The sequence below is a fragment of the Ahaetulla prasina genome, chromosome 1 (genome assembly GCF_028640845.1).
Source record: "Ahaetulla prasina isolate Xishuangbanna chromosome 1, ASM2864084v1, whole genome shotgun sequence".
Taxonomy (NCBI): Eukaryota; Metazoa; Chordata; class Lepidosauria; order Squamata; family Colubridae; genus Ahaetulla; species Ahaetulla prasina.
Window position 1 is genome coordinate 252,223,731 of NC_080539.1, and position 12,257 is coordinate 252,235,987.

The window sequence follows — 12,257 nt, forward strand, 5'->3', positions numbered from 1 at the left end:
CAGATTCATGGTACATGATATCTTATGTCACTCCATTTGCAGACTTGATTTTTACATATGGGCACACACACACACACTACAGAAATTTACTATCTCCCGATGGGTCAGTGGCTTACCCCTGGCATATATTCCATGAATATAGAAAGCGTTCCTTCTGGATGGTCCCTTAAGCAGCCATAATACTGAACAATTCTTTCATGTAGCAGATTTTTCAGAAGCTGAATCTCACATTCAAGGGCATTTACTTCCTAAAAGTAACATATTAGAATAAGAGCAAATTTCTAGCACTAAATCATACCAAAAACACTTGATTCAAGTTTTTTTTAAATTTAAACTGAATAATTTAAAAATAATTATTGCTAGCTCATTATTATTAATCACTACAAACCATTTTAGCTGCTTTACTGTTTTCATACTTAAATGAACACTTCAGTTTTGAAAAAAATATATAAAAGCATTTATTTTCACTCTTAATTGAAAACTATGACCTAGGGCAGTGGTAGTCAACTGGTCCCTACTGCCCACTAGTGGGCGTTCCACCTTTCATGGTGGGCGGTAGGGGTTTTGTCCGATACTGAAGCACTTTCCTTTTTTTTAATTTAATTGACTTTTTAAAAAATTCTCATAGCATTATTTAAAAACATTTTCATTAGGTTTTCATAAACTTCCCCATAACAATTTAAATTTCTAAAAATATACTATTTGTATCCCCCACGCATAAGTTTAGTTCATGTTACGTAAGTGAAACTAAATGGCGCTATAGTGCGACCGCAAACAAAAGAGCCTTGTCCCACAATAGCTCGCGCATCTCCCCCCACACCACCCAGCTGTAACAGACAAGCAGAGCTGGTAGCCGGTGCCCCAATCCACGATGCGTAAGAGGCATGCACAGATGATACACTTTATAAATCACCATTATTGTGGAACTGGTGGGCGGTTAGAAAATTTTACTACTAACAGATACAAAAGTGGGCGGTAGGTATAAAAAGGTTGACTACCCCTGACCTAGGGAAACAGCTTCCACAAGTCTCTTTAAACAATATAGAAGAATCTGCAGTGCTCCTATAAATTGCAATAAGAATTGCATAGCAGTGGTACTTAGAGGACCTTGTTTGAATTATCTGTTCTTATTTAAACAATGATCAAATTACTGAACGAAATATGAAATTTATATAATTCCTAAATGTTATTGGTAATACTGTGGGTTTCAATGTCCTCTGTAGTTTATACTCTTAGTACTGAATCCAAAATTACATGTTTAAATATCACAAAGTAATGAAAATGCACTTTACAATTGTCATTCATTTAATTTTCTAGTTCATTTTTTCTTTCAGCAGCATCATAGTTTGAAATACAGTGTTTTAAAAACAAAATGGTCCATTATATTTGAGCACGTGTGAAAAATTCCAATTCTGTATTCATAAGTAACAAGAAAATGATTAATAATTAGCTTACACTGATAGGAAATTTCTGAATATTTGAAATTCTTAGAGAAGAGACTTAATTGATGTACGCTGTACAGCTTAATATTTAAACCTGCCATTAATCCCATGTCTTCATTTTTAAAGAGGAGAATCTTATAATTATTTCCATATGATAGTAGTTTCAACTCCTAGAATGGGAAGGATAATTCCCCTTCCCTCATTGACTATGGAGGATAGTGCACTCTTAAAAGTTTGCTCCGAAAGGACTCCTAACATTTTGAAAAGAAATGGAAGATAAATTAGAAAAAAAATCCTAAACTAAACAAGAAGATACCAGTTCATGTCAAGAGTATTTCACCCATGGAAAAAAAGCCAAAAGTCACAGATTCCACATATGAATAACATCAATCTTTCAGTGACATTCGTGTAATATTCAGATTCCAACAACTTTCTTTAGCTTCTTTTGTTTTTGCTAATATTTTTTTAAAAAGCATGATTCTAAAAAATAAGTTCAATTTATTTTAACTGTTGTATGTGTACATATCAGAAAGGCCGAGAGGATACTTCCTTCCCAAATTCTTACCTTACTGGTCTCTGGGCTGTCAGGATCAAACTCAACTTGTTTAACAGCTAGTTCTCGTCCTGTGTCTGCATCATAGCATAGATAAACTCTACCAAATGCACCTTGGCCAAGCGGTTTACCAAGTACCCAATTAGTTGGAGCACGTGGGGCTGTAACAAAATGTGAGAAGTCTGATAAATCCAACTATACAAGGGAAAAGCAGACCAACACCTTTCTGACACAGTTCCAAAAAGCTCGCAAATCAGCATATTTTATTCTATTTTAAAATATAAACATTTATCCTTTGAATAGACTTACAATTCCTGTTTTTGGTAAGTTTGCAGTATTATTAGTCAATCTGTAATGCGAGTGTTTTCTCCAAAATTTATACACACACAGACACAGACACAAAATGCAAGCACACATACTAACAATGAATAGACTTCAAGTTATTTTCTGCCCTTCTACTGTTACTATCTTCAAGAAAGAATATTCTTAGTCAAAGAAACATATGCAGTAGGTTGCCATAGGAATTTCCTGATAAAGCTTATTGTGGACTACACACCTCAAAGCCCCCTTCAGTTCTGTCCGTCAGATTTTCTGTTTTTAGTCTATTCTTCTGATAAACTCCCATTCCTCTGATAATTTATTTTCCTCACAGTTGTGTATAAAACCTAGCTATTTCAAATAGTTTAGATGAGGGATTACAAGGCAATACATTTTTTCTCCTTACAGCGGCTGGGAGGACTGATGTCCATTACTGTCAAGGTAGGATTTTCTATATCACTTCCTCTTCTCCGCATTCGTCCATCTTCATATTCTGGAGTGAAAATGCTGCTCCCGCTGCTTGTGCTCAATGAATAGTCAGTTGGGCTGAAACTTACTGGAGTGCGTAAGCAGTTTCCTTGAGTCCTTCTAACTCTTGGAAAAGTTTTACGACCTGCAGAAATTATAAGTAAATCAAACACCATAGTTATTATTATTATTATTATTTATTTGTCAAACACGTATAAGATAACAGATATAGGTATAAACATAATTATGAATACAGGATAAGGATACAAATAAATGGGGAAAGTAGGACAGGGACGGTAGGCACGTTGGTGCGCTTATGCATGCCCCTTACAGACCTCTTAGGAATCGTAGTATATTATGATGGTAGTATAATGGTAGTATTAGCTTACATGGATAGGAAATTTCTACATCTAATACAAGATGTAGTATTATGTTTATCTATGTAGCACACTGTTTATCAGTACATTGCTTTGGACAGAACTGACAGTAAAGATCACTAGACAGAACTGGAGATACGTTACAGACCTGAGAGGCAATCATAAATAAATATTACTCTCAGGTCCTTTGATAATAAGAAATGCATATGATAAGCAAAGTAGATATCTTTGTAAAGGACCAGAGAAAGCACCTTTTCTTGAAAAATATATTTCAATTTTCTAAACATAGAAGGTTTAAAATATAATACCGTAATATTTTTTATTGATGATTAGAAAATAATAACTTCAGCTATATAAAAGTAAATATGCTGGTCTTTTAAATACCATATTTTTCAGAGTATAAAACACACCTTTTCCCCCCAAAAAAGAGGGTGAAAATCTGGGTGCGTCTTATACTCCAAATGTAGCCCTGTCCAGCTTCTCAAAGGAAGGTTTCAGAGGCTGAAAAAAGCATCAGAAAAGAAGCCCCCAAACAGAGCTTCAGAAAAAAAGCCCTCAAACAGAACTGCAGCTGAAGCTGTTTCAGAGGCTTTCAGAGGCAGAGTTTCAGAGTTTCAGAGGCAGAAAAAAAAGCAAAAAAAAGCAAGGCACAGAGCTTATTCTGGGAGACTGATCCACCTGTCAATCAGCTTTTTTCTTATTTTCCTCCCAAAAAACTAAGGTGCATCTTATACTCTGAAAAATACGGTACCATACTTGATGAAACTCTAATTTATTATAAATAGTGAATTTAAGAAAAGACTGCATTTACACAGAACTGAAATTAGCTGCTGTGAACTGAACTCGACTATGAAATGCTCTAGAAGGAAGCAAAGAAGGTAATCTAGTACATTGTTCCTTCTCACTGAAAATGAGAAGGATCTACTGAAAAGCTGCTCTAACAATCTGGAAAACTTTCCAGAGCAACATAAGCCTTGCCACTAGAAGTTGCAAAGAAAAGCACTGAAAATATGTTGACATTCTTTTATTACGGAGACGGCTTTGGTCACGTTGGTTGATGATCTCTGGAGGGCCAGGAACAGGGGTTGCTCCTCTGCCCTGGTCCTACTAGATCTCTCAGCGGCTTTTGATACCATCGACCATGGTATCCTGCTGCACCGGTTGGGGAGTTTGGGAGTGGGAGGCACCGTTTATCGGTGGTTCTCCTCCTATCTCTCTGACCGGTCGCAGACAGTGTTGGCAGGAGGGCAGAGATCGACCGCGAGGCCCCTCACATGTGGGGTGCCGCAGGGGTCGATTCTCTCGCCTCTCCTGTTCAACATCTATATGAAGCCACTAGGCGAGATCATCAATGGCTTTGGGGTGAGGTACCAACTGTACGCTGACGATACGCAGCTGTACTTTTCCACCCCAGGCCACCCCAACGAAGCCGTCGAAGTGCTGTCCCGGTGTCTGGAAGCTGTACGGGTCTGGATGGGGAGAAACGGGCTCAAGCTCAATCCCTCCAAGACGGAGTGGCTGTGGATGCCGGCACCCCGGTACAGTCAGCTGCAGCCGCGGCTGACTGTTGGGGGCGAATCATTGGCCCCAATGGAAAGGGTGCGCAACTTGGGCGTCCTCCTAGATGGGCGGTTGTCTTTCAAAGATCATTTGATGACCGTCGCCAGGAGGGCTTTTTACCAGGTTCGCCTGGTTCGCCAGCTGCGCCGCTTCCTTGACCGGGATGCCTTATGCACGGTCACTCATGCTCTGGTTACCTCTCGCTTGGACTAGTGCAATGCTCTCCACATGGGGCTCCCCTTGAAGAGTACCCGGAGGCTCCAGCTGGTTCAGAATGCAGCTGCGCGGGTGATAGTGGGAGCCACTCGTTGCTCCCATGTAACACCACTCCTGCACAGTCTGCACTGGCTACCTGTGGTCTTTCGGGTGCACTTCAAGGTTTTGGTGACTACCTTTAAAGTGCTCCATGGCTTAGGGCCAGGGTACTTACGGGACCACCTGCTGTTACCGAATGCCTCCCACCGACCTGTACGCTCGCAAAGAGAGGGACTCCTTAGGGTGCCGTCCGCCAAGCAATGTCGGCTGGCGGTCCCCAGGGGGAGGGCCTTCTCTGTGGGGGCTCCCACCCTTTGGAACGAACTTCCCCCTGGACTTCGGCAACTGCCGGACCTTCGGACTTTCCGCCACGAGCTGAAGGCCTATTTATTTGTTCGCGCAGGACTGGCATAGGATTTTAATCCGTTTTAATGTTTTAATATTTTATAATTATGGGGTTTTATTATAAATGTTTTATTTAGAATTTTATTGTTTATTTATTAAAACATTATTCTAAATGTTTTAATTCGGCCATTTATGTAATAAGTTTTTTAATTATGGTTTTATGTGTTTATATTGCTGTTGTTTTACTATGGCTGTAAACCGCCCTGAGTCCTTCGGGAGAAGGGCGGTATAAAAATTTAATAAATAAATAAATAAATAAATAAAATAAATTGTGGACCCTGTTAGATCTGCATCTTTTCCATTCTCTTCTATGAATGGAAGGGCACATTTAGGTAAAATCTTTAGGATGCTGAGAACTTGAAGAACCAACTGCAAGTTTTCCCAAATAATTAAATATCAACATTTGTGATCAAATTTATATTATGCTAGAATGCTGCCAGCTCAATGTTTGGGTGTTTTTGACAAAACGAAGCCTCCAAGCCTGGCAATGAGATATTCAATCAGCTGAATGAAGTAGGATATTTTTCCAACTTCTTTGCAACTCCTTGCACCACCTCTCATATGATTTTAAAAGCTATCCCAATTGTGTGAAACAGATCCTGGGGCTTATAAACACACTTCCCTTCCTTCCTATTTGAGTGTTGTTGGCAGCCTAACAGTGATACAATAAAGTGACGGCAGAAGAGAAGAGACCAGGGGGGAGGGGGGCTGTTGATAGCTTCTGGGAGTAGTTTTGCTAAGAACAAATGCATTAAGCCTCCTAAAAGCTTAAGGAACCACTCTGAATTTTATCTTGTGTTTCTAAATGAAAATATTATGCTGCTCCAAAACTGATATTTTACTGGCAAGACAATCTTAGGGAAGGCATGTATACTCTGGAACTGTAAAAAATTTAGCAGCAGCCTGTATGTGGTCACAAGTAAACGGTTTCATTCTGCTGTTCTAAGACAACCCTAAAAAAGTCCTGCTGACAAGTGTTAGTTTCCCCCCCCCCAAAAAAAAATTACCCAAAGTTTTGTAAATTCAAAATTAATACACAAAAAACAATGTTCTCTTCATTTAAAGTAAAACAAAATTAGAATTTGAAAAAAAAAATATAAACCAGGTAAGTTAGCTGACCCACAACTCACCATCATTGTATTCTTGATGTTGGTATGAAATATGATACCGAGGATAAGTTCCACCTTTGACAAACTTTTCAAATATTGGAAGGTCATAATCTGAAGAAAAATATTTTTGCTTTATTCCATTAAGAAGTATAAACTAGCCAAAACTGAAAAGAAAGGTTATGTATCATCCCCAATTTCTAATCAGAAAAAACATGCATAAAGGACTATGCTTTTTTTCATAATATATACTGTATGTCATTCCTAAATTAGGGGCAGAATACAAAGAACATATTCATATTGCTTTTTAAAAACAGCATATTTATTTCAATACATATTTTATGCCCCAGAAATATTTTTCTTTATATTCATATATCTTTATTATTGCAGAGTGATTTTTCATCTATGAATATTATAGACTTTACGTTACTATACTATATGTGTATGGAGATTCTCAGTCATCCAGGTCATGATTGTCCCAGAGGTGCTTCTTTCAAAAAGCAACTGAGCTTTCTTTCCAGATGCCTTTTGAAAAAGCACCTTTGGGACTACTATACTATATTATACTATATACATACACAAATTTCATCATTTATATTCCAGTTTGTTCAAGTAATATTGTTTTATTATCTTTTTAGTAAGCATGATGGGTTCTATTCATTCTCTTTCACTGTGGGAACATACATTTATTACACCTGAAGCCCACTTTGTGGTCTTTTAAAGCTTTCAAAACAGGATTACAATATAACAAACATCCATTTTAAAAAATTCTCCCTTATCTTTTAGAGTTTATTATAATCTTTTGAAGGTTTTAAAATGCTTTGCTCCACTAGATTAAACTTCCAGTTCAACTGTGAAATTCAATACAACTTCATAGTATACTAAAATTAAATTCTATCTTGATTTGAATAGAACTTTGTCAAGTATCTGAAAGCTTGAAAGTTTTAAAATTCTTACTGCAGCTCCAACTGTGAAGATCACAATGACTTAAATAAATATGGTCAATATTTTATATGTTTAAACATCATATGTTTACAGAGCTAGATAAATAGTTGCATAAATTCAAAGGACAAAATTGAAATTATAAATATATCTACTAAAAATAAAAAAACAGATCAAGATCCTTTTTATTATCTCAGCAATGATTGCGATTTCCTGATTTAATTGTTAGATATTTCTTTAATCATATAGCTGTATTACATATACTTCTGCATTTGCTACCATAGTCTTTGACCAATTCAAACACTATATTGTGAAGCTATAGGTACTTAACATTATAATATAAAACTTTGTAACAGTAACATTGGAAACAATGTCTTTCGTTTTTATCTACCAGAGAATTCTTGATGGTTATCAGGATAGCTCTGAGCTCTTGGCATCCGGGACTTAGGGTAGTTCTCTCTAGAAACACAAAACATTGCAATATTAAATTCTTAATAACCAAGAGCCTCCTGAATATAGTAAGAAATTGTGACTTGCATCGCATAGCAGAAAGACAAATTATAAATTATTCTCACCCATCTAAAGGGCTATCAAGTGAAGGACAACTTCCTGAGCCAGAATTTTCAGGGCTACTTAGTGATAATGGATCCAACATCTGAAAGCAAGCACAAAAAATGTACTTAAAATTTCCATTAGGTCAAGGCACATCAATAAATATTAATCCAACATCAATAAATGTTAATCTAAGGAGAAAGGGGGGGACCACCCAAAAAATCCCTCAAGCTACCAGATATGCATGTAACAAGAGAATGCTTACTAAGTCTTTTTCTGGAATGAACTCGCCCTCACTATTGATACTAGTGAATGATCCATTCCGTGCCACATGATCATCTGGAATGTATCCAGGAGGAGGAGAGCTGCTGTCACGAGTATAACCTGTTGAATTTTTTTTTAAAAAGGAAAAAGATTATAAATAAACTTACCATCAAGAATTATTTATTAGTTTAATTTTTAAATCAAATAATATTCTTTTCTTCTGATCCTTCATGTATTTTCTATTATTTTAAATTATGCATGCTGGAAGGCAAACAACTTTAGTTCAATATAGAATGATTTCAAATATAAAGAAATACATTAAGTACTTCTGTAATTTTCTATTTGGCATATAAAGTATCAGAGGGAGATATATTTTATACACTGATACAAACAGGGAGGAATATACACTTTCAAAAAAATGCTTTTTTTTCCTCCTTCACAATATTTCAGAATGATATTCCTTAATATAATTGACGTTTTCCAACAGAGCGTTTTTGATGTGTTGTTTTTAAGTAGTCAAAACATACTGTTTCCCCAGATAAAACTACAGCTACAGAAAAATATGTTTTCCCTTAGTTTAGACAATCTTCTGATTCTGAATATATGTAATTCCCTCACAGAATACAAAATTGTGGAATACTGGTCTACAAAGTGACATAAATTGCATAGAAAATACAAAATATTAGTCACTATTTCCACATTTTTTTCATCTTGACCCTATTTTGATTTTTTTTTTTTGATATGGAATGTTGACATCGGCTGAAATAGAAAATACCTGAAGGATCAGAAGAAAAGAATATTATTTGATTTAAAAATTAAACTAATAAATGATTCTTGATGGTTTGTTTATAATCTACCAAAACAATTAATCTGCCTGCTTTAATTTTGATAGCTTTCAGATATGTAAGTATGAGTAAGTAAATAATTATGGGCAGGACATGAAAGGAATTAAAAACTGAATTTCAAAAAGCTACAGACACTGAGACTGTATCACATCAAAATTTCTGTTGTCAAGCGAGACATTTGTTAAGTGAATTTTACTCCATTTACTCCATTTTACTCCATTGTCTTGCTGCATTTGTTAAGTGAATCACTGCAATTCTTAAGTTAATAACACGGTTGTTAAGTGAATCTGGTTTTCCAATTGACTTTACTTGTCAGAAGGCCACAAAAGGTCATGTCCCCAAGACAGTCAATTGCCAAGTGTCTAAATTTTGATCACATGACTATGGGGATGCTGTAATGATCATAAGTGTGAAAAATGGTCACTTTTTTCAATGCCATTGTAACTTCAAATGGTCACTAAATGAACTGTTGTTAAGTCGAGGACTACCTGTATTCCCATAATCAAAGATTTTGGATGGTGTACTTTGTTCCTGTTATAATTCTAGTATTACATGAACTTAATTTTGACTTTAATGTTCCTATGACTTTTCAATTATTCAGATTCATACTGCACATTAATCATTGGTCTTTGTGTACGGCAATATTTGTATTGCTTGCCTTTTGCAAATTACTGTGGCAGCATCAAAAGAAGTGTAAATGTTTCATAAATAAATAAATAAATAAACCACCAGTTTAAAATAAAAAATATGAAGTGTTGTTACCTATTACAGAATTCCTGTTTTTCTTTTCTGTCACTCTGAAAACTGTATTATCCAAATCTTCTAATGATGACAAGGGATCCATGTTATTCTAGAAGGAAAAGTATGTTTATTTATTTATGCTTTTTTAAAAAATCTCTACCCTTATAAAAAAGGAAGCAACATTTTGTCATAGATATAGATGACATCCAATGTTTCATTTCTACTTCCACAGATGATAATGGGTAGAGCTAATTATTCTCCCTTCCATAGTCCTCAAATTTGGCTCGGAGGGATTGAGGACTTCTGGTACAAATTTTATGAAGATGGAATTGCAGATGATAGGGCTATTTAAAACCACATGGCACAAAATTCCAGTTCTTTTCTGGACTTTTTCCCAAATTTTTGCACGTTTCGAGTAAGATATTATAATATGCTATTATTCTCAAGTGCACACATTCCAAATGTTAAGATTATAATGATAGCAAGAGTGAAATGTTAAAATATATTAAGTGAGATTATTTAGAAACAGGAAAATAAAGTTTCTGGCACACCAAGGAATATTTCTGCATACATCTCTCTAAGGATAGCAATTGACAAGCAAAATATAGTTGATATATAATGTTTTAATCATCTTTTAAATTGTTTTGGGCTTTGGGTATATCTCTCTCTCCTACTGTTCTACTGACACAACTATTAAAAAATAACATTTATGAACTGGTATTATATAATGAGTTTTGTGAATACAATTTATATTTCATGAATACTCTGTGAACATACAGAACATGGTTTATTACATGCAATTTATACTTTATCATTATCCAATTTTACTATACTACATATACCCACACAAACACTCTGATTTTATGAGTTACAAATACAGATAATGTGCACATGAGAATAAACAAACATAATGGGTTAAAAGACAAAAAATGAGAATTCATGCAGACATTATCCAAATAATAATTTTGACTCAAACCTTTTTTATAGATTTGATCAAAAATCACTTGTTAATGAAAACAAGTGCTCTGTGGCTTTTTGGAACTAGAACCCAAAGAAAATTACTTCTCCATAAAAGAAGGGGATAGATGGCAATTTTCCAGAGGGATCAGGTTGTTAGGGGTCACAAGCAGACAACAGAGGAAAAGTGTTATAGCAATATACAAATTTACACAAAGCCTTAACACACCTGTGTGTTTCCATGAGCAACAAGCAGTATCTTTAGGCTCTTCATGTGAACACTGCGATCAAGGAGCTCCACAGCTTTGTCCAGATCATCCTGGATAGCTAATGGAATTACCAGCTATACATAGGAAAAATTCACAAGCGCAAGTTAAATTTATTTATTTATTTATTTATTTTATCACATTTATATACCGCCCTATCTCCCAGGGGACTCAAGGCGGTTAACAGGCAAGTAAAAAGCACATATAAATACAGACTAAAATAACAGTTAATACAAATAATGTATCTACACATTAGGTTTGTGGCCTGAAAATTAACTGTAGCAACACCAACAGTCTTCAATAATTAATATTTAGCAGAACTAAGGGATAGCATGCTAGAAAAAGGATATAAATGAGCCATAAAAAGGATATTTCATTATGACAATTTGGCTAAGCATGATTTGTAATCAGTAGAAAGATGTAACCATAGTAAAAATTAACCAGGTTTTCCCATATCCCAAATGCTACTTGTTAAAAATGCCTATGTTCTTTATGGCTATAATTTTTGAAATTTAAATCCACATCTGATTTGAAAAATAAATCCACATCTGATTTGCAGCATTGCACTGATGAAATGTGCTATTTTCATCATGTCAACTATTATTTTCTCCATAAAGGAACATGGGAGAGGACTTCAAGCAATCTGATCAAATATTCTAAGTTTTTATAACTGCGATGCAAATGCCTATGTGCTTTTTTTTCTTTTTAACAATACTGAAATACTAAAACAAAATGCTAAAATAAAATAAAAAATACCAAAATAATATAAAATACTAAATATTAAGAGAACTAGTTTGATCTAGTTGTTAAGGCACCAGACTACAAATCATGAATTCAAGTCCTGTCTTGGCCATGAAAGTTAGCTGGGTGACTCTGAGCCTGTAACTTTCTCAGCCCAATGTTTATTGTGGTGGGGAAAACAGGCAAAGGAAGGTGTGTTGGATATGTTCACCTCCTTGAGTTATTTTTAAAAATAGTAAAGACAGGATACAAAACAAACAAACAAATAAGTAACAGTTTATTAATATTTAACTATTAAACAATATTTAATAAATATTTTATTATCATCTTTATTATCATCTATTTTTTTCAATTCTGCAAAAATGAGAACTTTTTTTGCTTTCCCTGATTGAGTGCCTGAAAAATAACATAAACTTCAACATGGGCATATATGTTAACATTTTATAGTTCGAAATTTAGTTAACT

At 35.1% G+C, this 12,257-nt stretch overlaps 1 protein-coding gene across 2 annotated transcripts in view; it reads right to left on the reverse strand.

Moving 5' to 3' along the window:
- Positions 1-12,257, reverse strand: part of MAP3K2 (mitogen-activated protein kinase kinase kinase 2) — a 51,440-nt gene that overhangs the window by 17,518 nt on the left and 21,665 nt on the right. For both annotated transcript variants that reach the window (XM_058195897.1, XM_058195904.1), the window contains 9 exons: positions 11,015-11,128; positions 9,850-9,937; positions 8,244-8,362; positions 8,002-8,081; positions 7,818-7,885; positions 6,509-6,598; positions 2,720-2,926; positions 2,008-2,156; positions 117-248 (listed from right to left, as the gene is read on the reverse strand). In XM_058195897.1, the coding sequence (XP_058051880.1) occupies positions 117-248; positions 2,008-2,156; positions 2,720-2,926; positions 6,509-6,598; positions 7,818-7,885; positions 8,002-8,081; positions 8,244-8,362; positions 9,850-9,937; positions 11,015-11,128 (1,047 nt within the window). The remainder of the gene's footprint in view (positions 1-116; positions 249-2,007; positions 2,157-2,719; positions 2,927-6,508; positions 6,599-7,817; positions 7,886-8,001; positions 8,082-8,243; positions 8,363-9,849; positions 9,938-11,014; positions 11,129-12,257) is intronic.